We start from the raw sequence: 27,301 nt of genomic DNA on the forward strand, positions 1-27,301 counted from the left end.
ATCACAGGAATCTTCTGCATTTAAAATAGAAGAGGCATCATGCTGAAGAGGGAGGGGAAAGCCCGACCTTACACTAAAACCCCGGATGGAGGATGGGGATGGATGATTGTGATTCATTTTTTCCTGGTAAGAATTTGCTTTTTTCCCCCTTTCCTATTGCCTAAAATCAGGCTTTCTGGAGAAAGGCTCAGAGCTGCCTACAGATAAGATCACTTAGGAAAACTTTGGCATCTGACTGGAGGGGTGGGCAGGAACAAGGCCAGGAGCTGCCAGAAACTGCTAAAGTCAGAGGCCCATGCCGAACCCAGGAGAAAGCTGAAAATGCCCTTAGAGCGAAAGCAGAAATGTTCCTGGGCTGGGTGTGGGGGCTCACGCCTATAATCCCAGCACTTTGGGAGGCCTAGGTGGGTGGATCACTTGAAGTCAGGAGTTCGAGACCAGCCTAGCTAACACGGTGAAACCCCGTCTCTACAAAAATACAAAAATTAGCTGAGTGCAGTGGCGTGCACCTGTAGTCCCAGCTATTTGGGAGGCTGAGGCAGGAGAATTGCTTGAACTCAGGAGGTGGAGACTGAAGTGAGGCAAGATCGTGCCACTGCACTGCAGCCTAGGCAACCATGAGAGACTCTCTCAAAACAAACAGAAGTGTTCCTGAATCCAGTCATCTACTTTTCCTGTCTACCACCTTTTTTTTTTTTTTGAGACAGAGTCTCGCTGTCGCCCAGGCTGGAGTGCAGTGGCGCAATCTCGGCTCACTGCAGGCTCCGCCCCCGCGGTTCACACCATTCTCCTGCCTCAGCCTCCCGAGTAGCTGGGACTACAGGCGCCCGCCACCTTGCCCGGCTAATTTTTTGTATTTTTAGTAGAGATGGGGTTTCACTGTGTTAGCCACGATGGTCTCGATCTCCTGACCTCGTGATCCGCCCGCCTTGGCCTCCCAAAGTGCTGGGATTACAGGCATGAGCCACTGCGCCTGGCCTCCTGTCTACCACCTCTTAAACCTGAGAATGCTCATTCACAATCAGCAGTTCTGTACTGGCTGCATGGCAGTTAGGGTTTGGGGACAATCATACTTTTAACCATCCCAAAAGTAGCACTGGGAGGTGCTAAAAAGTGCTCTGGGGGTGGTCTCCCCAGTTCAGCCCAGCATAGATAGAACACTGTGGGCACAGCCCCTTCCACTGATAAGGGGTGGGTACGTTTCCTCTGTTTGGCCTGCTCTCTACTTCCCAGTCCATCCGCACTAACTATAGTTTATGCTATCTATATTTCCGATGTGTTCGGAAAGGGAGGACATGGATTTTGAAGGGGGGGCCTGATTTTTCTCCTTCACCCATAAGCAACTAGACTAGGCATTCCATTTTTTAAATTGACTTCTTTCCCTCACCCTCCCAGGGGTTGAGGTGTGACAGTGGTGATCTGCATCATCAGCATGCCCATTCCGGAATGTCGGTGAATCCCAGCTATGCCCCACACAGCTCTCCAGAGAGTGGCACCAGCTGCACAATTCTTAAGTGTTTCCTGATTTCTATTAACTTTGAGAGGCATTCAAAAAAACACCCTTTTCTTGCTGACACTTCTCCCCTACTCAGCCCTACAGTAAGCAGCTCACAGGGAAGGGTAGCACAGGTTCTGGTGCCTTCTAATAATCCTATAGTTCACGTGCAGACAACTAAGAACTCTACAAATAGGATGGTGGGAAAACATCAGGCCTCCTCCCTAGTGCTAGAGAAGATAGGGGCAGAGGTCCCCAGCCAGGATTTATGTAATACAAAACTCCTAACACATAATAGTAGTACTTGCTAAACATTAGCTTCAGTACTAAAGAATGTAGAATCTCATTTTCCCCCCAGAAATGTTACTAATAGGGAAACTAAAGGATGCCCTAAGTCTGAGAGCCCTTCCTGTGGCCGGGCCACCTCTCTAAATCATAGGCTTTGCAGAATGGGCACTGTTGATGAGGATCTCTAATTCTCCTGCCTTTCTCCCCAGTAACTACCCTGACTTTTTCTACATTATCCTCTGAGGATAGAATGGCTTTTGACCAATTTAGTTGCTGATGAGAAAAACCATCTAATAACCAGATTAATAAACACTGTCCCAGTTTTAGGGTGTGATACTGCTTACTAAGCACAAAAAATGCACTGGATCCTCAAAATGTTATCAATAAATTCAGGGACCAATCCCCCCACAGTTGTAATGTGGATACTTGAATGACTGTGCTTTTGTTTCTGTATGACTTACAAGTGTTCTTTTCTATAACAGATGAGCTCCTAGTAAGTGAAAAATAACAATGTTCTTTGGGAGCTTCCTACTTAAAAAAAAAGACAGAGAGAGATTCATTCTAACCAACTTACCACACTTTATATATTTGTATGACTGTTTTCTGTATTCAGTCTGTCTTACTAGACTGAATGTTCCGTGGGGGCAGGGTCTATGTCTGCATTGCTCATGAGTATACGCTCATTACTGTAAGCCCAGTGCCAGTATACAGCCTGGAACGTAGTAGGCACTCAGTAAAATACTGTTGCTGGATGGATGGATGGATAAATTGATAGCTGCACATATTTATGAATAAACAAATAAGGATGAAGGGGATAGTTGATGAAACTGAAGAGATGAGAATGGCTCTTGAGGCTATGAGAAGCTAATGAGAAAAATTAAGCAGGGATGTGATAGATTTGCATTTCAGAGAAATATGATGAGCAGATGCTACTGAGAGGTCAAATAGGAGAGAAATAACAAGAGTCTATTGGTTTAGCAACAAAGAAGTCCTAATAACCTTGATAACAGCTAGTACAGTGGAGCAGTGGGGGCCAAAGGTAGTGAACTTTAGTTTTCAGTAGAGTAGTGGAATGACAGAAAGTGGAGATACCTAATAGACTATTTTTTACAGAAGCTTGCCTGTGAAGGTCAGGAGGAGCTAGGGTGATACTTGAAAGGGACGCAGGATAAGAAGTTGCTATTAGATAAAACTAACTCTGACAATGCCTGGTGCCTGTATTGAAAATAAGTCACTGAGGCTGATCCAACTCCTTTCCCAAGACAATAATTAAAATGATCTAGTGAGGAGGCTCTTACTAGAGGTGGGGTGTGGAGGAAGGCCTGCTTAAGGTGTTCCTGCCAGGTTCAACCCAATTAACTGCTCTTAAAGACAAAAAGAAAATGAGGGGACTGGAGAAGTTCTAGGGTTTCTGCTTTATTTTGGAGTGAGCCATTTACAATGTATGATGTGGACTCTGGTAACAGAACTGAAACCCACCAAGCCTGGTCTAAGACATGGGATTATGTAGAATAATGCAGATTTATGTAGTCTGCTAAATTAACTAAGGAAAAACCTAGACCTTAGGAGAGATTTTTAATATCTTTGAGTCAAAACTGAAACAAAGTTGGAAGACTGCAAGTTAAGGGACGGGAAGCATGGTAGGTGCAAAGGCTCTGCCCTTGGTCTTCTTGATACACAGTGGACACGAACCCAGTTATTAGAGACAAGTCCTAACCATTCACTGCTGCTACACCCAGACACCAAGGACAGACCAGAGACGAAAAGCTCTGAACTGGGGGACCAGTAGCTAGCTAAATTTAGGTAGCTAAGAATATAAAGATCAACATCCTCTAGACACTGGCATAGAACCTACATCCACAGAACAAAAGGAAATTTATTTTACAGAATGATGCATTGTAGTATTCGTTGCTCATGAGAGGACACAATCACCACATTATTATGAACTGAGAGAAGAAAGTCTAAGTCATTTGAGATCTGTGTATATTTTCTACCCTAATTTCTAGCCTGACAGAAGTGCCTTAGAGGAAAATTATGGTTATAAATTGCCTAAATGGGAGCCTGATAAAATGTCTTTTTAACTTTCAAATACATAGTCCTGGCGTTTATAGCACTGTTCATTCTAAATAAGTTTTGTTCCTTTTATCAAATCAGAATGGGAAAAAGTATATTAAGAGACTTCTTCCTCACCACTACCACTTTTGCAATTTCTGAGCGTCGCCAATAGTGATGGGGTGAAAAGAAGGGGGCAGGTCTTGACGATTATTTAAAAGCAGGGGCTGAGGGAGGTGTCCAAGAGAAAGCACCTCTCACTCAAATGAATGGGTGGATGGTACCAATAGAAAAAACTGAAAAGAGTAGGCACAGGATAAGGGAAATGTGAGTTTATGTTTGGACAAGTTGACCAGAAGTTATAAAGATATGGTAGACAATTAGGTGTCTGAAGCTCTCGGGAAAGCAGAATGGAAATCACAGTTAATTGTTTGAGTGTTAAGTGCCAAATATTAAGTACTTTATCAGAATTTTCTCAATTAATCTTCACAGTCTTATGAGCTAGGTAATATTTTCATCCCCCCAAAGCCTCCCCCATCATAAAAAGAGGAAGCTTAACCTACATGACGTGCGAAGTAGTTTGCCCAAGGTCACGCCCCAGTAGGAAGCACAGCCTGGATGCAAGTTAAGGCAGACTGATTGCAGAACCCTATTCAGCTACACCACCATAAGTATGCAGGTGGTCATTAAAACCTTGAGAATGAATGATTGTCCAGGAGCAGGTATTAAGCGAGATGAGTACAGGTGGACTGAGAAAGTGGAATTAATGAAGGCTTAGTGGTTCTTTTATTATTATTAATTTTGAGACAAGGTCTCACTGTCGCCCAGGCTGGAGTGCAGTAGTGTGATCACAGCTCACTGTACCCTCGACCTCCCAGGTTCAGGTGATCCTCCCACCTCACCCTCCCAGGTAGCTGGGACTACAGGTGTTATACCACTATGCCCAGCTAATTTTTTGTACTTTTTGTAGAGATGGGGTTTCGCCATGTTGCCCAGGCTGGTCTTGAACTCCTGGGCTCAAGCGATCCACCCACCTTGGCCTCCCAAAGTACTAGCATTATAGGCAGGAGCCTTCATGCCCAGCTGGTTTTGTGGTTCATAAGCAATGCATGGCCAGGTTGAAAGCAGAAGTGGCCTTGAAAAGCCAACGCTGCTGAAACAAGGAAAGGAAAAGGGGAAGCCAGGAAGACCCTGGAGACAGTACACATGGCTCCTGGGCTTTGAGAGTGAATGCAAACCCTGGCTAGGTTCCCCTCATAGACCCCTGTGGGATAAAGTATGACCGTTACTTAAAAACGGAAAGTAGGAATAGCACTTAACAGCCCCCTGGCTAACTACAATTCTGAGAAATAAAAGTTAATACTCCACAGAAAGAAAACTTCATCTCCAAAGCAGCAATTCTAGTGGAGTGCAGGTAAGGAAGATTAGGTGGGGCAGAAAGAAAAGGATGGGGCACCTGGCCCAACCTTAAGGTGGCCATACATCCCAGTTAATCCAAAATTAAGCACCCCTTTTCACTCGAGTATGTCAATTTGGATGATACATTATATGGTCAACCTATTTAAATATCAAGTGAAGGAAGGTACTCAGCTCAGCAACAGAGTTAAATCAAAACTAATCTAAGAACTGACAGGAATAATTATTCCTCTTTTGGACAAACACTTTTCTCCCACAAAGGTAACTGGAATTAGCTGTCTTTAACAGATGCCACTGAGGGCAGTAAAAGAGTGCCGGGTCTAGAGTCAGTCTAATCTGGGTTCAAATCTCAGTTCCAGTACCCCTATTTTAAGCAACTTTTTACCTCTCTAAACGTCAATTTCCTGATCTTGAAACTGCTGTTGCAAAGTTATAACTGAGAAAATTATTACAGTGACAGAGATCTGACCTAACTAACTCCATCTTGCTTCTAACTTCCAAGCTGTCCTTGTTCATTCCCATGCGTAGGCTGAACTAACTTTGGGGGAAACTTAGTTGATAGCTTAACTTTGAAAGAGAAACTAACAGCCCTTTCCAAAAAAAAAAAAACCCCAAAAACAAAAAAACACCGTTTAATAGGTCCTTTTTATAGGACTAACAAATTAGCCATAAGATTAGAAATTATGGTTTAGGAGTCATACAGCTGGAGGCTACAAGACTGACCCTCCCCAAATTGTTCGGGGGATAACATCACTATTGTGAAACCTAAGATCAGTGCTTGAGATAATTTGCAGACCCTGCACTTGATGGATCAGCTGGCACCACCCAGATTAATAAACTGGCTCATCTGGTCGTGGGCCCCCCACCCCACTTCCACCCAGAAGTGACTCAGCCCAAAAGGGCAGCTTTGATAGAATTTCATCTCTGACCCAACCAATCAGCACTCCCAACTCACTGGTCCCCCACCCACCAAATTATCCTTAAGAACTCTGATCCCCAAAAGCTCGGGGAAACTGATTGGCATAATAAACTCCAGTCTCCTGCACAATGGGCTCTGTGTGAATAACTCTTTCTCTATTGCAATCCCTGTCTTGATAAATCAGCTGTATCTAGGCAGCAGGCAAGGTGAACCCATTGGGTGGTTTATTTGGTATAAATTATTTGGTATACAACATTGGCATGCCTATTCCAAAGCCATGAAATGAGGATTAAATGAGATGTTTCCATTTAAAAATGCTTAGCTACTTTAAAAGGAATGACTTCCCCCACAAAATATAAGATGTATAATGAGGCTCAACCAATAAGGCAAACTGGTAAATAGTAGTAAGCTGAGGGAATCATAATTTCTAGTAGCTGTAATTGCCTCTGTAATGGCTCACTTACCACCTGAGTTGGACTCTGGTCTGCTTTGATTTAGGTGAATGTGTTTGTGATGGGGATGACCAAGACTTTTGCAATTTTCTTTGTGGTCTTTCAAGAAGAGTTTGAAGGCACCTCAGAGCAAATTGGTTGGATTGGATCCATCATGTCATCTCTTCGTTTTTGTGCAGGTATAAGGCTGGCAATAAGCTTGCTGTCTAAGGAGAAGAACCACAAGGGGCAATTCCAAGATTCCTATTCAAGACTGAAGCGTTTCTAAAATTCAGGTTCATTTACTGATATGTAACGCTGAGAAAGTAAGGAATTGCAATATTTAGCTTCCACTTGACTTAGTAACAAAGTTGGGAGAATCAGCATTCAAACAAAGAAAGCTGAAGAATTATTAAATGCCATGATTCAGTATTTCATGCATTGCCTTTCCAGTCTGTTAATGCCTTAATATAGGTTCAATGATTAAGGCCATCAACCTGGAAGTTAGGCCATGAAGTTCTAGTTATCTAAGTGTACTCAAAACAATTTTATTTATTTATTTATTTTTTTGAGACACAGTCTCACTCTGTTGCCCAGGTTGGAGTGCAGCGGTGCACTCGGCTCACTGCAACCTCCACCTCCCAGGTTCAAGCGATTCTCCTGCCTCAGCCTCCCAAGTAGCTGGGATTACAGGCGCCCACCACCATGCCTGGCTAATTTTTGTATTTTTAGTAGAGATAGGGTTTCACCATGTTGGCCAGGCTGGTCTCAAACTCCAGACCTCAGGTGATCTGCCCACCTTGGCCTCCCAAAGTATGGGATTAAAGAGCCACGGCGTCCATCCCCAAAGCGAATTATAGAACCAATTTCTCCTCCTTTTATTTGGAGCTGTAACAGGGTGAAAGAGCAGATAAGTGATTCAACCTTATTCTAGTCATTGAACACTAGATGCAATCTTTTTGTGGAGGTTCTATAATGCATTTCAAAACACCTCCCCTCCAAACCTTATTTGCAATCAACATTTTCTTTTAAACTCCCCTTCCAAAAACTAATAGTGTGGGATTAGTGATATTAAGAAACCCGATATGAAAAATTTTTGAAGACTACGTAATACTTCAAAGTAAACAGTCCTCTTGCTTTCCTTGTCATTCATTTAAATCGCCATCAGAGGATAAGAGATGCCATTTCATATTTACTTAAGAATTGCCTTTCTTTCTTAAGGTCCCCTGGTTGCTATTATTTGTGACATACTTGGAGAGAAAACTACCTCCATTCTTGGGGCTTTCCTTGTTACTGGTGGATATCTGATCAGCAGCTGGGCCACAAGTATTCCTTTTCTTTGTGTGACTATGGGACTTCTACCTGGTGAGTCCATTGTTAATTATGTGACCATAGAAGGCCGGGAGTGGTGGCTCACACTTGTAATCCTAGCACTTTGGGAGGCCAAAGCGGGTGGATTGCTTGAGTCCAGGAGTTCGAGACCAGCCTGGGCAACACGGTGAAACCCTGTCTCTACTAAAAATACAAAAATTAGCCAGGCCAGTGGTGGCACATGCCTGTAGTCCCAGCTATTTGGGAGGCTGAGGCGGGAGGATTGCTTGAGCCCAGGAAGCTGAGGCTGTAGTGAGCCGAGATTGCGCCACTGCATTCCTGTGACAGTGTCTGGGTGACAAAGTGAGACCCTGTCTCAAAATATATGTGTGTGTGTGTGTGTGTGTGTGTGTATGCATCCATCCATAGAAGATAGAAGATGGAACAGGGCTCTTCCCTTCTACTGTTCCTGGGTCCAAAAGGCCTAGTTGTATTATCTCGGATCCAGGAGATTATCTTTTCTGGTACCAAGCCACTTAATGTGACAGTGATTCTAAACTATTATGTTTTTCTTTTAGGTTTGGGTTCTGCTTTCTTATACCAAGTAGCTGCTGTGGTAACTACTAAATACTTCAAAAAACGATTGGCTCTTTCTACAGCTATTGCCCGTTCTGGGATGGGACTGACTTTTCTGTTGGCACCCTTTACAAAATTCCTGATAGATCTGTATGACTGGACAGGTAAGTCATTCTAAGTTTATTTACTATCAACTGTGCAATATTTAGCGTTCAGCTTTCTCCCTTTGAGAAATGGAAGTTAAGACTTTTAGAGCAATCGATTTCACAAGGTATTGCAAGAGAGGAAATGAGCATAATTTCTAAAGTAAACATGCTTCTCTTCCCTGGAGAATACATACGCAAAAGAGATCTTGAAATACTTGCAGGCTTTGCCAGCTCACACAAGCCACTCAGAATTCACCATAGGGCTCAATGTCTGAGGAGATGAAGGGCATTCTGTGCAGCTGGAAACAGCTTGCAGTAAAAGCAATACTTCTGGGGAAACAAGGCTTCCCCCTTCCCCGCCCCGCCCGCCCCATCAAAAACACTCACTTTTCCCATTTTCCCTTTAAGACAAAAACCTGCATTTAAAAAACGCTCCTCCATCGGACTCACTAAAATAGATGAAAAAGAAACAAATACTTTGGCAAAAAGAGTATGTTCCTTAATAGTTTATATGTCAACTATAAATTTTCACAAATGAATAAAAAATGATTCATCTCACAATTTTCTTTGTAACCAAGACATTTGGATTAAAATAATCTTAAACTACTGGAAAAATATATGTATATGTGTGTATTCATATGCCTATTGCTATCTACATGGCAGTTTTGTTGAATCTTTCCTAACTATTCAGTAGTCTCATGGTGAATGGGACCAGCTGACAAACCCATGATAGGATAGCAGAACCTATAGCCCATTCTATCTTTAGAAGCACCATACAAGTCATAGCTTTGATCAGGACATGCTGAATGCAAGCAACTATTCAGCTTCAAAGGCAAGATTAGCATCTGTCATCTTTTAAGGAAGATCTAAAAAATATCATGGGATGAAAGGCTATCCATGCCTTCCTCCCCCCGCTTTTTTTTTTTGAGAGAGGCTCTCTCGCTTTGTCCTTCAGGCTGGAGTGCTGTGGCATGATATCGGCTCACTGCAACCTCCACCTCCCAGGCTAAGTGATCCTCCCACCTCAGCCTCCCAAGTAACTGGGACTACAGGTGCACACCACCACATCAGGTTAATTTTTTTGTAGAGACAGGTTTTCACCATGTTGCCCAGGCTGGTCCTGGACTCCTGGGCTCAAGTGACCTGCCTGCCTCAGCCTCCCAAAATGCTAGGACTACAGGCATGAGCCGTAGCACCTGGCCAGCTGTCCCCTCTTCTAAGGCTGTTTCCAAATGATTTCTTTCATCTTATTCTATTTTTTCTGTACCTAAATCTGTACTCTCACTTCAGGATATTTAAATTTTCTATTTAATTTTTTAGCATTTGAAACACCCTCCTCTCCCTCCAAACACTTGCTCCCCCCACTCCCCCTTAGCACAAATAGCCACCATCTCTCCTTTTATCCCATCTATTGGTGCAGCTTTCTGGTTTTCTATCTCCAAAGCACTACATTATTATATGGATACAGCAGTGTATATGACTAATAAGTCAAATCGGAGACAAAGTAATGTTTTCAAGAATTAATGGGCTATGCCAGTGGGGCCTCTTCTGAGCCTATGAACACAAAGCAGTATTGTGAACTGAAAGGCTGTTTTTAATTGCTCAATCTCTCCCTCCTATTTAGGTGCCCTTATATTATTTGGAGCTATCGCATTGAATTTGGTGCCTTCTAGTATGCTCTTAAGACCCATCCATATCAAAAGTGAGAACAATTCTGGTACTAAAGATAAAGGCAGCAGTTTGTCTGCACATGGTCCAGAGGCATGTGCAACAGAAACACACTGCAATGAGACAGAAGAGTCTACCATCAAGGACAGTACTACGCAGAAGGCTGGACTACCTAGCAAAAATTTAATAGTCTCACAAAATCAAAGTGAAGAGTTCTACAATGGGCCTAACAGGAACAGACTATTATTAAAAAGTAATGAAGAAAGTGATAAGGTTATTTCGTGGAGCTGCAAACAACTCTTTGATATTTCTCTCTTTAGAAATCCTTTCTTCTACATATTTACTTGGTCTTTTCTCCTCAGTCAGTTAGCATACTTCATCCCCACCTTTCACCTGGTAGCCAGAGCCAAAACACTGGGGATTGACATCATGGATGCCTCTTACCTCGTTTCTGTAGCAGGTAAGATAGCCTATGTCAGCCTCCTACCCAAAAGGAAAGATCAACTTAATTTTACAATTTATTACATTTTAATAAAAAGCTAAAGAAAAACAAAAGAGGAATTGTAGAAGGGCCAGAGAAAGTAAAATTTTCGAGGCTAGATGGAGCACCTGGGCACTTCCCTGGAAGAGATCTCTGTCACTGCACACAGGCTCCCCTACTAGACAGTGGACCCTAAATCAAGTCTTATTCATCTTCATATAACAGTGTTTGACACAACAGACATTATTTATTGGATAAATGCGGAAATTTCAAAAAGCTGATGCTCAGTGGCAATAGCCACTATAAGGAACAGAAAACCCCAGGTAGACAGCACAGTGCAGTGGCTCAAAGGATTGGTTCTGGAGCAAGACTTCTCTGGCTCAGCCTCCTGCTCTGTATTTCTTAACTGTGGGAACTTCAGCAAGTTACTTTGCTTCATGGTGCCTTCATTTCCTCATCTGTAATATAGGGATAATAGTATCTACCCTCATAAGATTGTCAGGATCAAAAAAGCAATGCATGTAGAGTTTAGAATAGTGCCTGGCCTGTAGTAAGCATTCAATAATGTTTTATTATTTGTAGCTAAGGAATTTTCCCCTTGAACTCATAGTAAAACAGATAAATATGACTTTTAAGGCTAGTCACTTATGGATTGTCTGATATTTAAAATAAGTTAAAATGTAAATTAAAAATGAAAACAACTAACTGGGCGTGGTGGTTCATGCCTGTAATCCCAGCACTTTGGGAGGCCAAGGCAGGTGGATCATGAGGCCAGGAGATCAAGACCATCCTGGCTAATGCAGTGAAACCCCATCTCTACTAAAAATACAAAAAATTAGCCGGGCGTGGTGGCGGGCACCTGTAGTAGCAGCTACTCAGGAGGCTGAGGCAGGAGAATGGCATGAACCCAGGAGGCAGAGCTTGCAGTGAGCCGAGATTGCGCCACTGCACTCCAGCCTGGGCAATGCAGCGTGACTCCATTTAAAAAAAAATAATAATAAATAAATAGAAACAACTATTTTAGTTGACTACTCATAAAACTGTTTAAAGACAGAATGCTTGATCTAGGAGAGAGGGATTTGGCCAGGTGAAATGGTCCAAAATATGATCTCCCATTTCCAGACTGCCTACATATTTTCAAATAAAGCATAAACTTTGGAGGACTTAATTCCTAAAACTTCATATGCAATTGAGTCCCAACATCTCCTTTTTAACAGAAGACTTATTTATACTCCAATCTTCTACAATATGACTTCCCCAAGACCCTGACCTGAAGGTCTATCTGTCTTTTGGAAACTTCATTTTCTCACTTGCAGGACCTCTTAAACGAAGAGACTGCATGGCCTTGTGTGCCCAGGGTCCTCTGTAACCAGGGATTACCACTGTAGTATGTAAGCTTTCCAAACACAATCAGAAAAAAACACTAACTACATGGGTCTTCTACACAACTCTAGCGGAGACTTTTTTGCTATTTTATTAAATGTATTTGGAATAGGTAAGTAAATAATAAGAGCTTACTGGTACACAAATAAAATCATTTTTTTCCTCACATATCCTGGCCTCAGGATGAGGTCATATTACTTGGGAAATGATGCCGTATGCATTCACATTTTTCAAAGGGGCCAGGAAAATAAAAAGATTTCAATATTGTTCCAGGTATCCTTGAGACGGTCAGTCAGATTATTTCTGGATGGGTTGCTGATCAAAACTGGATTAAGAAGTATCATTACCACAAGTCTTATCTCATCCTCTGCGGCATCACTAACCTGCTTGCTCCTTTAGCCACCACATTTCCACTACTTATGACCTACACCATCTGCTTTGCCATCTTTGCTGGTGGTTACCTGGCATTGATACTGCCTGTACTGGTGAGTAGACACACTCATTAACATTGTTAAACCATTTAGTAAAAGCAAGTATCAGTAACAATCTCCCCAAAATACATATTTTGTATTAATTTTGTAACTTAAAAAATCATTTCAAAGACCTTAGAAATTCTGCAGCTATATCCTGTCCAGTTACTCATCTTGTGTGTGAGAGGGGAGGGATGTTGAGAGGACTATCCACATGGGACAGGAATAAAATTAAAGCAAAAAAGGGATCAGCAGGATTCTTTTTTACTTATCAGTCTCCTAGATTAGGCTTGTGTTCACTTCTCTCCTTCAGCTCCAGAAACTTGTTTGGCTCCTTTTAAGACAATCTTAAGAGATCCCTGAGAACACTTCAAGAGAAAAACGGATTTCCTGACCAGTGTGGTTTCTCTCTTGAAGTTATTGCCTTGGTCCTGTGTACTTTCACAGGGCCATTGTTTTATACTTCCTCTCCATTTTTACCCTAAACTGACTCAAAGTCCTCGACCCAGATGGAACCAAAATACTTACGCAAACACTTCGGTGTTCTGGGAACCCCTGGGAATCTCATGGGTTCTCCTTAGAACCAGGTCCTAAACATTCTGGAACAGATTTCCTAGAAAACTTCTGTTCTATCAATATTAGCGTAAGTACTACAAGTTATTATATGAAGCACAGGCAAAAATCAAGCTTCCTAAAGCTGAAATTAACTCCTTGTGATATCTGATTACTTACAACCAATGGTTGATACTTAGCCTTAGGGGATTCAAGAGTATCACCGTCTGGCCAGGTGTGGTGGCTCACACCTGTAATCCCAGCACTTTGGGAGGCAGAGGCGGGTGGATCACTTGAGCTCAGGAGTTGGAGACCAGCCTGGGCAACATGGTGAAACCCTGTCTCTACGAAAAATAAAACAATTAGCCAGGTGTGGAGGATCACTTGAGCCTGGGAGGTGGAGGTTGCAGTGAGCCAAGATCACACCACTGCACTCCACTCTGGGTGACAGAGTGAAACCCTGTCTCAAAAAAAAAAAAAAAAAAAAAAAAAGAATATCACTATTAATTCATATTGTAAATATCATTTCCTAATAGAGAAAAGCAGCAAGGTTTGGGGAAGAAGTACCCATGAACCTCCTAAAAAATTAAAATGAAAATAAAAACTTGTGTTCTTACTAATAAACTGAAAACACTGCCTACCTAGCATTTACTGTTCGCTATTAGTCCTCAGCTCTTTCACAATATTGGAGGAAGTCTCACGGTTCGTAGCTTGAGATGATATAAATAGTATTTGTCCTTTTCAGGCATAGGTCTCTATAGAATTTCACCCTTAATATGGCTAACACTAAATTCTAATTCCTACAGGTTGATCTGTGTAGGAATTCTACAGTAAACAGGTTTTTGGGACTTGCCAGTTTCTTTGCTGGGATGGCTGTCCTTTCTGGACCACCTATAGCAGGTAACACCTTCACCACATTCTGGACAAATTTCAATAGCAATAAAAGGGAAACACTGATCCAGGATTAATGGTAACATGTAATGACAGTATCAGGTTAAAAGAAACAGATTATTTCCACTTTTCCTATATCTACTCACTCCATCACCAATGTAGGAAAATCCGAAGGCTCAGATTCTTGTATTATCTTAAGATGTGCCTTAAGCAGATTCTTACATTCTTGGGAGTTGTAGGGCAGACACTGGATCTATGTCTACTTGTCTGGGGAGACAATCCAGTTTTTTTTTCAGAGCCTCAAAGACCTATGATGCTTAAAAAAAAAAAAAAAATGCTGGGAGCAATTGCTCACGCCTGTAATTCTAGTACTCTGGGAGGCCAAGGCAGGGGTATCACTTGAGCTGAGGGGTTCGAGACCAGCCTGGGTAACAGAGAGACCTTGTCTCTATAAAATAAAAAATGAAACATAACAAAAAAAAACAATGAACGACTAGCATCTTGTATCTAAACATGAGTCACTTTTATAGAGCTTGAAAGGTATAGGCCTGACACTTTTGTTCTTCTGATGTGCCATATGGATGTCCAAGATTGCCTGTTATCTGTTCTTTAAGTATCTCTCTTTGAAAAGAGGCCCTTCAAATTGTTGGTACCAAGGATGGGAGGATACTTGGCCTAAAGGCCCCATCTCTATGGAGAGGATATTGGGGGCCACTGGAAATTATTATACACAAGTACAGTAAACATTTGGGGAGTTCTGATATGTAAGTTAACTTTAAGATTCAAATTATAGTTTTACATTCACTTTTTACCTAACTGGACATTCTGTACTTGCCGAACATTTAATCTAATACTATTACAAACTTGAATACTCACACAGAAATATTTCTAGGGCACAGACCTAAAACTTGTTTCTCACACACCACAGGTTCTCAATGTATTTCAATGTACAAATTACTATGACATTTCTAATCATCCACAAAAAAGAACTTAGCCTAAAACTTACTTTTGCTTCTTTTAGTCCTGAAGTAAGACAGAAGGGAGTTGATCTTGTCCCACTATCATTTTTTAAAAATTAAGTTTCATAATGATGTTAAGTTTATACCTCTTAAGACTAAGAAAGGGGCCAGGCGCAGTGGCTCATGCCTGTAATCCCAGCACTTTGGGAGGCCGAAGTGGGTGGATCACCTGAGGTCAGGAGTTCGAGACTGGCCTGGCCACCATGGTGAAACCCGGTCTCTACTAAAAATACAAAAATTAGGCGAGTGTAGTGGCAGGCGCCTGTAATCCCAGCTAACTTGGGAGGCTGAGGCAGGAGAATTGCTTGAACCTGGGGGATGGAGGTTGCAGTGAGCCAACTTTACTTTGCACCACTTCACTCCAGCCTGGGCAACAGAGCGAGACTTCATCTCAAAAAAAGACTTGGAAAAAGTAAATATTAAAAGAAGGAGAATATAAACTAAGGATAACAAGAATTGTTACTGAGAGGGCCTGGCATAGTAGCTCACGCCTATAATCCCAGCATTTAGGGAGGCCAAGGTGGGAGGATTGTGTGAGTCCAGGAGTTCCAGACCAGCCTGGACAAGATAGTGAGGCACTATCTCTACAAAAAAAATTTTAAAAATCAGCCAGGTGTGATGGTGCATACCTGTAGTCCCATCTACACGGGAGGCTGAGGCAGGAAGATTGCTTGAGCCCAGGAATGAGTGCAGTGAGCCTTGATTATGCCACTGCACTCTAGCCTGGGTGACAGAGTGAGACCCTGTCTCAAAAAAAAAAAATTATTACTGGGAACAAAAAATATGCCAATAGCTGAGGTTCAATTAAGGCATACTTATTCTAAAGAAAAAATTTATATAAATATGCAACCAACTCTCTTATTTGCATTTATGAACACACCCCTTCCCATGCTATCTAACACTTAGCCTACGTTTCATACCTGGAAAGCAGGCTAGAATTATAAAGTAAAGCCCAGAATTGTTATATAGGGACTAGTAAAAGGAGGCCAAATACCAGAAGTACCTTGCACAACTACTCTATGGCTAGTACCCAGGACAGTGAGATACAGAAAACAGAGCTCAAACAGTTTGCTGATGCATTTTTTCAGTCTTGATCCTTCTTCACTGGCTGTCCCAGTAGTGCCTTGGAATTTTTCAAGCCTATTGGGCCAAAAGTACAAGGAAGTAACAAATACAAGGGCACAAAAGGGCATCTTACTCAAATGAAAAAGACAGGCAACAAAACTATAACATGTTTAATGTCCTATATGTCTTTGTATACTTCTTAAAATAAAATGTTTAAATAGTTCAATACTTGAGAAGACAAGTCAAGTTTTCTGAAGACCATTACCTGAAAAGAAAAAGCTACAGGTATATATGTGAGTTCTGAAATAAATTTGTTGGGTCATGATCTCATTGTTTTTATGAAAAAAGATAGACTACCACAGAGCAGATTAAAAAAGAGTATATCACTTTATTTTCAAACTTTTATTTCATACACACACACACCTGTGTAATGTAAAATATGAGATATAAAATACTTCTGTCAATGAGACAAAAAAAGTTAACAAGCTTTTGTTAGCCCAAATCCAGTATATCCTAGCACCATATGTGAGGATAAAAAACTCATATTTTTTACCCATTAATTCAGAGAGTATTACTTAGGCAGCCTTACATTCTGTAAGCTCTACAAAAAAGTCAAAGGAAGCTATAAGGTTGTTGCTAAAGCTTATGTAGAAATTTTTAGTCCAGGACGTGCTCCTAGTATCTTAAACAAGATTCTAACTGCAATGCGTTGCCATTAGCCATCTGTTGAAGAAAGAAATTACAGGAAAGCTTTGTTCCTCTAAGTCATTCCTCCGTGAAATGACAGAGGACATTACAAAGGCCATTAGATTTGTTCCTAACTTCTGACTCCAGCAGCAACTACCAAAGAAACATCAGAAATGTTGATGTACAGATCAACTCAGTTCTTGCAGGTGTAGGCAGAACTGAGTCTTTAATTGAATCAAAAGGTTTACTGGTGATGAAACATTAAATTCTCAACCAAACTTAGACCTTCAGAACTGTATGAGATTCTCATTTTTTACTTACCTAAATCTGTTATTACCAAATTGCAAAAGCTGAAACTCCTATAAAAGAGTATAGGCATTTTTAATTAGGAATCTAACAAAAGTAAAACTTTTCATAATCTTCAGTCAAAACACTAGTTAAAAATGGTAACATTTTAGCCATGCTCTTATAGATCACACAGACAAAAAAAGGTAACACATTACATGAACAATATTTCTCTCCTTCCTGTATAAAAATAAAAAAGAAAACAATATTAGTTCTATGCAACACATTTTAGTAATTCAAGGAAAGCAAAAATAGCACAAGAAATTCATAGAACCATATACACTATTCTTATTTTTTTTAATATACAGAATATGGGCAAGAAAATTATACACCTCAATTTCTTACATTTCCTTCATGAATTTAAGAAATAATGGTAGCAACAAAATTCTTTATAAGATCTTTATTGAAACTGAGAGATTGAAAGGATGAAAGTTAAAACTTACCGGTCCCCACACCTCCTCTGTAAGACAATGCCCTGCCCACCCACTCCACCCCAAGGTCCCTTCTTATTCCAATACTCAGTGACAATTTCAATTTTAATTAAAAAATATGGCCTGCATTAGAGTAGGTGAGTTTTAGGATTGTTCCAGGTTCCCTGACCAGGGTGGTGAGTAGACCTATAGGCCAAATGTCACACAGCTCATCCAAACCCAACTGCTGCTTTTGGGGTGAGATGGCACCCAGAATTACACACTGGCACAAAGATGGAAGCCTTGGAAGGCTGTGGAAAAATGAGAATTATTGATATTTTAAGCCTTATTTCTCATAGACCCCTGTTAACAAAAGTAAACCTGCAAAAAACAATATAAATACAAAAATAATGCCTTGGGCAGAAAAGTATATCTAATCACATTCTTCAACATACAGGGCAGATGTAAGCTACCTACATGAAATTCCTACTCTTCCATTCAAGGCATTTGACATGAAAGCTCAAAATGCTCAAGGCTCAGTTTCATTTTAAAATAAAACCAAGGGACCATATTAGTTGCCTGTAAAATAAAAACTGAATGCAGTTCCCCACTTCTCCATATTCCCCCCTTTCCCAACTGACAAATGCATACGGTATGCTAATATACATATATAATCATTTATTTAAATTAATCACAAATATCTTCTGAAAACTCCCTAAAACACTATAAGTAATTATTTGATTACTTGGTAATCAAGTAACTATCAAATAAATATTTAAAACTTAGCATTCATTCAATAACTGTCAAGCAAATCACTAGCATAGTACTGTTATACGCTATGTGGGACACACAGAAGATAAAAGTTACTCACAGTCCTCACATGACTCACCAGGTCGTGAAACAGTATTCACTCTGCCACATACACTGACAGGATTTCATACTAAGAACAGTCTAGAACCTCTACAACTGTGAATTATTAGAATCTGTATCCTTCTTCTACTTCATTAACTGAACACCTGATTAAGCCACTGTAGCCCATCACCTTATTTTCTTACCTTTAATTGAAGACATTCTGAGCTGTGGGATAATAAAATGACTTTATGTTGAAGTTTAAGTCAAGCAGGTATTTCACAAGTGTTTTTCCCCCACCAAGCCCTAGAAAAATCATTTCTAACGCCAAATAGTTGTAAGCCAATTGTACTCCAGCATACGTTAAAGTCAACTAGCTCCTAAAGAAGTATGTCTCTATTATTTACCGATCTCAGCAGAAATACCATGGAGTGAGACTGGTAATTTTGCACCAAGTCTATTTGTGTTTTATGGAAAAAGGTAAGTGCTAAAATATATATTCATCCATCTAAGCTCATCTCTGTCCCATTATCACAGAAAAGTCATCTCCTCATGAAATGATAGGTCATTTCCTATCTAGCCCATCCTCAATTTCAGATACAGTATTAAACAAAAATTCCATCTGTCCTCGCTCCACTAAAACCAATCCTGACGTCTAGAGTTTTATCAGTCACCTTGGCCTATCAATTGCGAATTTCTCTATGGTGTAAAATTTTACTTGGAAAACACACTCTGGAGGTTGGGCGTGAGTGGGGAGAAAGTGAGAAGGCAGAGCAAAGCCCTGTCCTCTATACGTTCTGTGGGGAAAAAAAAGGCTAAAAAAAAAAGTAAATATTTTATGTATCTAGTGATTATTTTCCCCATAAACTACAAAGCCTTACAGATTTTTACTTTGATTCAGTTTCCCTAAGATTGATGAATATCTACAAAGCATCAAAAATAAATTCCAAATAGCTCTCTACTGTGGTTTAAGAAGAGGAGGAGTTCTTCCCTTATATAACACACTTTGCAAGGCCAAAGAATCCAGCTTCCAAATCCTAATAGACACCACAATCCTCTTAATAAAACTTACAGCACAGAGCTAATACTTGAAGCATTCCTAGTAAATCTTATTGCAAATTTCTATCAAGGAAACTTTACTGAGTTCCCATCTTAAAAGGCCCTGAAATTTAAATTTGCTAAGCCAAGTTTCCCAAGATTTTTCCGATCATGGCACATATAGAAAATATTTGCACAATACACCCAAAGTAAAAGAACAAGATAGCCAATAGCCAGCTGGTGGCTCCAGTGGCCCCAGGGATGAGAGGAAAATTGTCTTTGCACACCTTGGAAATTTGCCACTATGCTACAACCCAACCACAGGAGTTCTGATTCAACTCTGACCAGTCACCTGCAGAATTTTTAACCACTTTAGAACTAGCACCAAGAAACTTTGGAATTAAGGACCTTCTAAGTTTTTTGTTTGTTTTTTGTTTTGAGATGGAGTCTTCCTCTGTCACCCAGGCTGGAGTGCAGTGGCGCAATCTTGGCTCACCTTTCCAGGTTCAAGTGATTCTCCCACCTCAGCCTCCTGAGTAGCTGGGACTACAGGTGTGTGCCACCATGCCCGGCTAATTTTTTCTATTTTTAGTAGAGATGGGATTCACCTTGTTGCCCAGGCTGGTCTCCAACTACTGAGCTCATGCAATCCGCCCACCTCGGCCTCCCAAAGTGCTGGGATTACAGGTGTGAGCCACTGCACCCGGCCATGTTAAGTTTCAATAAGATGACCAATAGTAAACTTACATAGCAATCCTAATAAAAATGATTCATGGCTGGGCGCGGTGGCTCACGCCTGTAATCCCAGCACTTTGGGAGGCCGAGGTGGGTGGATCACGAGGTCAAGAGTTCAAGACCAGCCTGACCAACATAGTGAAACCCTGTCTCTACTAAAAATACAAAAATTAGCTAGGCGTAGTGGTGCGTGCCTATAATCCCAGCTGCTTGGGAGGTTGGGGCGGGAGAATCGCTTGAACCCAGGAGGTGGAGGTTGTAGTGAGCCAAGATCACACCACTGCATTCCAGCCTAGGCGACAGCGTGAGACTCCATCTCAAAAAAAAAAAAAAAAAAATTCATAACTTAGCTTAACAATCAAGTTCTGAGATGTCTGAAGGTATGAATACTTTTTAGACAGGATGCTAAATTCCTTTTGAAACATGTATGGCCGAACACATAAAATGATGTGGAATAGTTTTAAAATATTAACACTTAAAAAATGAATTCAGAATCCTATATTAAATATCTAACTTGAATGATTATTCTTACTCCTTTTTAACTGATTGTAAAAAAAAAACTGGTTTGCACAAGTGTTTAAAGAAGCTCAGCCCAATCTTCCTATTTGTTTTAAATTATCACAGGAAACATTATTAGACATTTCTGCCTAAAACAAGTCCTATAGCCATAGATATAAGAAAAGAGTCTGGACTAATAACTTCAAATACAATAATTATTCCTGTTAAATAATAATTTTACTGTGCATAAGAATCAACTGAGTGCCACCCAGGATGGAGTTATGCTTGACAGAATCCAATGAATCTGCATTATTAACATGCATCTCAGGTAAATCTGATGCAAGTAGCCTGTAGACACGAAGGAAATGCTTACAGAGGTCTTCAGCTTAATAATTCTGCATCAGCTGCCAGTTTATTCCTCAGAGTGCTGGCTACATACAGTAATACCAGTCATAGAGTGAACATTCAGATACACGCACATTACCCTAGATTATAACTGGTATGTAATCTTGTCTTTCTCTGACATTCACAATGCTTATGCTATGACCACAAAGGAATCTAGTCTTTTGAATGTCAACTTACGTGTGTGCTTCCATTTAAAATGGTGAGAATACAGTGGCTTCTGAACTATCAACAATACTTTCTTTTAAAAATATTTACTTGGCTGGGCGCAGTGGCTCACGCCTGTAATCCCAGCACTTTGGGAGGCCAAGGCGGGCGGATCACGAGGTCAGGAGATCGAGACCATCCTGGCTAACATGGTGAAACCCTGTCTCTACTAAAAATACAACAAATTAGCCGGGTGTGGTGGCAGACACCTGTGGTCCCAGCTACTCGGGAGGCTGAGGCAGGAGAATGGTGTGAATCCGGAAGGCGGAGCTGGGAGTGAGTGGAGATTGCGCCACTGCACTCCAGCCTGGGCGACAGAGTGAGACTCCTCTCAAAAAAAAAAAATAATAATAATAATTTACTTAGAAGCATTAAATCGTTTAGGGTCCGAAGTGCATCTGAACAGATTTTTCATACTGTTACCAAAAAAATACAGAGATCTAATAAAATCATACACTCGTTCTCTCTCTCTCTATATATATATATTTTTTAAATTTTTGAGACAGGCTCTCCCTCTGTTGCCCAGGCTGGAGGGCAGTGACACAATCACAGCTCACTGTAGCCTCAACCTCCTGGGCTGAAGTGATCCTCCCAACTCAGCCTCCTGAGTAGCTGGGACTATAGGCACGTGCCATGACACCTGGCTTTTTTTTTCCTTAACTTTTTCTTTATTCTTTTCCAATATTTTTCTAAATTTAATTTTAATTTTTGATAGAATAGGGACAAGGTCTGACTGTGTTGCCCAGGCTGGTCTTGAACTCCTAAGCTCAAGTGATCCTTCTACCTCGGCCTCCCAAAGTGCTAAGATTATAGGCATGAGGCATCACGCCTGGCCAACACCCAGCTAATTTATTCTTTTTTGTAGAGATAGGGTCTCACCACATTGCCCAGTCTGGCCTTGAACTCTTGGGCTCAAGTGGTCTGCCTGCCTTGGCCTTCCAAAGTGCTAGGGTTACAGGCATAAGCCACTGTGCCTGGCCAATCCTTTTACTTTTAGCAGTAGAAAATGGCTAGTTATTCCAATCAAATAAAGTAGATGTTTCAATACCAATGAAGTTCAAAATTTAACTTACCTAGTAGCCACTTAAATATAAGCTTGATTATAACAACTAATACTTTCATAAAATCATCAGTCATATGTATATTTCTGCATCCTACATTTTACCTCATATTTGCTAGTATAAACAGCATCCTAAAACTAAATACTCAACTGTATACTATTATCCTATTGCATGGCAACTGGATCTTAATTTAGAATCTAAAAAACACAAATATCTCAATGATCAAATATGACTGGGAGAAACAGATTTACAACAATTATTTCATCTAGGTTTTATTTCACCTAATTTTGCATGGAAATACATAGAAATAATTCTAAAACATGCTAAACAATTCCCTGCCCTGGTAAGAAAATATATTAAGTATAGTCATGAGTTACTTAACAGGGATACATTCTGAGAAATGTGTTGTTAGATGATTTTGTTGTCATATGAGCAGTATACCTACACACACCTAGGCTATATGGTAGAGCCTATTGCTCCTAGGCTACAAATCTATATAGCATGTTACTGTGCTGAGTACTGTAGGCAACTGTATCTCAACATAGAAAGATACTCCTGTATCTAAACAAAGTACTTTTGTATCTAAACATACAGTAAAAATGCACATCATAACCTCATGAGGCCTGTCCTGTTATGTGCCACATGACTATATTTTAATACTTAATGTTTCAGAAACAGCATTCTAAGAGTGAGTGAAATCCCAGCACTTTAGAAGGCTGAGGCAGGCGGATCACTTGAGATCAGGAGTTTGAGACCAACCTGGCCAACATGGCGAAACCCTGTCTCTAATAAAAATACAAAAAAATTAGCCGGGTGTGGTGACAGGTGCCTATAATCCCAGCAACTCAGGAGGCTGAGGCAAGAGAATCACTTGAACCTGGGAGTCGGAGGTTGCAGTGAGCCGAGATTGCGCAACTCACTCCAGCCTGGGCGACAGAGCAAGGGTCTGTCTCAAAAAAACAAAAAAAAAAGTGAGTGAGTGAGAGAGAGAGAGAGAGAGAGAGAGAGAGTGTGTGTGTGTGTGTGTGTGTGTGTGTGTGTGTGTGTGTGTTTATAAAATGAAAGGCTTGGTTGGCATGATGGCTCACATCTGTAATCCCAGCACTTTGGGAGGCCAATGCAGGAGGATGACTTGAGGCCAGGAATTTGAGACTAGCGTGGGTAACTTAGACCTAGTCTCTACAAGAAATTTAAAAAAAAGAAAAGCAAAGAAAAGAAAGAAAGAAAAGGCTTATAAACAGTTTTTCTCTTCAATCCATTTTTACTATTTTTAGCTGTGCCTACCTGACATTTTAGTAGCACTGTCTACCTTTTTGTCCAAGAATTCCTAGTCTTTCCCCAGAGTGTTACTTCTGAGACCACTATTTTATAATTCACAGGTCTTATATATACCCATATACATACACAGACACATACACTTTAATACATTTGCTGTGTTGGTGGGACTAAGGCAAGAATGACAAGGGACTGGGAGGGTAAGAACTGCTACCTTCTATACTCCTTCCTTTCTAGAAATGTCTACAAGAGTTCAGACACTAGTCACCTATTTCTTAGAGATCTATAGGTCAATAACAATCAACATAACACAAAGACTTGTCCTAGTTGTTTTCACTCTAGTAACTCCAAGAAACATTTAATACAGGTCACTGATCAAACAGGAGTCAGTAAGTAAAAAGCAACTTAAAGTTAGTTGAACTTAAGAGGTTATAAAACATTCTATTCGCTTATTTTTTACATTAACAACAGGAAACACAGAGCTATAAAACAAAAATAAATTAAGTCAATTTTTTCTGGTCTGCTTGTCTCATCTCCTCTTTGTCCATAAGAGAAAATGCTTGAGATGAGAGAAGCAGACCAGAAGAAAAAGGTGGGGGAGGGTATACTCTACATATCCAGTGAGGCATCATGATCTAAGACAGAAGGGAAAAATCAAAGACACAATGTAAGCTCCATGAGGGCAGATATTTTCATCTATTTTGTTCAGGGGTATATCCCTCGAACCCAGACCTGTGCTGCCATACAGCACTGAAATTTCTTGAATAAGTGATCAGATATAATACACATACTATACTTTAGAAAAGAACTTCTCAAAGTGAGGTCAACAGACCCCCAGAGATCCCTGAGACCCTTTAGGAAGTCCAGGAGGCCAAAATTATTGTCATGATAATACTAAGGATATTATTTGCCTTTTTCAGTGTCGACTTTTGCAATGATGTGCCTTAGCATAAATATTCTTTGCTATCACCTACTCAGTTTAAAAAAAAAAAAAAGTGTTTCGCTTAAGTTTTAGTATGTGCCATTAGCCAAAAGACTTTGAGGACCCTCCAACTTACGCTTTTAAAAAGCACTTAGGACCAGGCGCAGTGGCTCACGCTTATAATCCCAGCACTTTGGGAGGCTGAGGTGGGCGGGTCACTGGAGGTCAGGAGTTCGAGACCACCCTGGCCAACATGGCAAAACTCCGTCTCTACTAAAAATACAAAAATTAGCTGGGTGTGGTGGCGGGCACCTGTAATCCCAGCTACTTGGGAGGCTGAGGCAGGAGAACCGCTTGAACCCAGGAGGTGGAGGTTGCAGTAAGCAAAACAGAGATCGTGCCACTACACCACTCCAACCTGGGTGACAAAGCAAGGCTCTGTCTGAAAAAAAAAAAAAAAAAAAAAGCATTTAGATTTCAGGGGGGAACTTGTCATTGTTTAACCCACGTGATCAAGCAGTCAGTTCCTTCTCATACATTCTCATAGCCCCCTGCACCTTCCCTTCATAGCACTTATCACATATTATTTATTTATGTGGTTGGTACCTACCTCCCCGCTAAAGTTCTGTGAGGGCAGGGACCATATCTGTTTCGGCTCAATACTCTATCCTCAATACCTAGCAATATTAACAGGAATATAGTAAGTACTCAAGCCTTTGTTTAGTAAAGGAAAAAAAAGAAAACTGATTATTATCACTTCTCTTTTTTTCTTTGGAAAATAATAAGTTATGATTATTTTCTTCATAATAGTGGTCTTCTAATAAAATTCATGGTAAAATAAAATGGTATGTGTTCCTAATTTTCTCCAACTTCCACTGTAAGATTGGAGATGGTGTAAGTCCCTAACTCAGGTGGAGCTGATTCAACTTTATCAGTGAAAAATAGGGCAACTAAGAAGCTTCACTAAGTTCAAATGGGTCACAATACAGGAGGCTCCTTGCTTTGAGGAGCTATTCATGGCTGAGAATTACTAATGGCAAAATTTCCTTCCCTAACCGAAATCATTCCTTCCTTCCAGGCTGGTTATATGATTATACCCAGACATACAACGGCTCTTTCTACTTCTCTGGCATATGCTATCTCCTCTCTTCAGTTTCCTTTTTTTTTGTACCATTGGCCGAAAGATGGAAAAACAGTCTGACCTGAAAGAAAGAAGACTGCAATCAAGTGAGAGCTTTACGAAAGAAAACCTAAACTGATAGTCATTGGAAACAAAAGCTTGGAAGAAATGCATCTACATTTGTAACATGAGAAGGAAAACAATTTTTTTTTTTGAGACGGAGTCTCGCTCTTTTGCCCAGGCTGGAGTGCAGTGGTGCAATTTTGGCTCACTGCAATCTCCGCCTCCCGGGTTCAAGCGATTCTCCTGCCTCAGCCTCCCAAGTAGCTGGGACTACAGGCACACGCCACCACACCCAGCTAATTTTTTGTATTTTTAGTAGAGACGGGGTTTCACCATGTTAGCCAGGATGGTCTCCATCTCCTGACCTCGTGATCCGCCCGCCTTGTCCTCCAAAGTGCTGCACCTTTCCAGGTTGCAGGCATGAGCCACTGGGCGCGGCCAACCAGATAAGTTTTTAAGGTTCCTTCTTGCTTTAGCATTCTGAGAAATGTCTAATTGGTAGTAAGACAAGAGTAATAGCAACCTGTATTGTTAGTATTTAATCAAATAGGCTAAAATTTTAATCAGGTACCTTATATATTAGATAGAAATTGGAATGTACCATAATAAATCCAAACTCTCAATTACACCATGGTAATTCAGTCACTAAAATATGTAAAGATAGAAAATTTTTTCTTAATTTAAAGAAGTGTGAAACATAGCCATTGATTGATCAGAATTCTGGAATCTGAATATTAAAACCTTACTTAGTGACTGGAATGGTATATGCTCCCTCCAAAAGTTTATCTTTGTTTATTAATCAAAGGTAATCCTTACTTTCTTTGTATTACTTAGGTTCTTAATTAAAGGTAATCCTTATTTTCTTTGTATTACTTAGGTTCTTAAATTTCTATGATAAACATGTATTGCTAAATAATAAAAAGCATATAAAAATTGCTTTAAAAACTTTATTTCAAGATCATCTGAACAGCAATTTTGCCCATCAAAGCGTTATTTTTCTGCTACATCTAATTAACAAAATATTCACACTAAATATTGAAACATCTCTTTATAAGATTTACATGAAAGTTGAATAGGTGGTTTTAATGGGAAATATGTTTAAATTAAAAGATGTTTCTTATACCACCAACCTCCCTTGGCATCTCCTTCTGCTCCTTCTGAATGCTTTTTTTTTTTTTCTTTTTTTTGAGACAGGGTCTCACTCTGTTGCCCAGGCTGGAGTGCAGTGGTATGATCTCGGCTCACTGCAAACTCCGCCTCCAGGGTTCAAGCTATTCTCCTGCCTCAGCCTCCCAAGCAGCTGGGATCATAGGCATCGGCCACCATGCCCAGCTAATTTTTGTTATTTTTAATAGAGACAGAGTTTCACCATCTTGGCCAGACTGGTCTCAAACTCCTGACCTCAAGTGATCCACCCGCCTCGGCCTCCTGAAGTGGTGGGATTACAGGCATGAGCCTCCACGCCTGGTCCAAAATTCTTCTTAAACTATTACCATCATCGTTATTCCACTCTTCCATTCCTCTCT

General features: G+C 40.6%; 2 protein-coding genes across 3 annotated transcripts in view; one reads left to right on the forward strand and one right to left on the reverse strand.

Moving 5' to 3' along the window:
- SLC16A4 (solute carrier family 16 member 4) lies at positions 1 to 26,659 on the forward strand. The gene is given in 9 exon segments (XM_032155056.2): positions 1 to 126; positions 6,669 to 6,801; positions 7,823 to 7,966; positions 8,491 to 8,652; positions 10,259 to 10,762; positions 12,440 to 12,651; positions 13,995 to 14,088; positions 25,671 to 25,718; positions 25,721 to 26,659. Coding segments are annotated over 9 exon segments (1,515 nt in total). The 5' UTR covers positions 1 to 39; the 3' UTR covers positions 25,852 to 26,659.
- Positions 11,231 to 27,301, reverse strand: part of RBM15 (RNA binding motif protein 15) — a 39,265-nt gene continuing 23,194 nt past the window's right edge. Inside the window, exon 4 of one of the 2 annotated variants that reach the window (XM_058439481.1) lies at positions 11,231 to 11,241. The gene's annotated coding sequence lies outside the window, so the exon portion shown is untranslated. Of the gene's footprint in view, positions 11,242 to 25,038; positions 25,795 to 27,301 lie in introns of those variants that run through there. The other variant, XM_058439480.1, reaches the window with a different exon arrangement.

This window comes from Hylobates moloch, unplaced genomic scaffold (genome assembly GCF_009828535.3).
Source record: "Hylobates moloch isolate HMO894 unplaced genomic scaffold, HMol_V3 SCAFFOLD_5, whole genome shotgun sequence".
Classification (NCBI taxonomy): Eukaryota; Metazoa; Chordata; class Mammalia; order Primates; family Hylobatidae; genus Hylobates; species Hylobates moloch.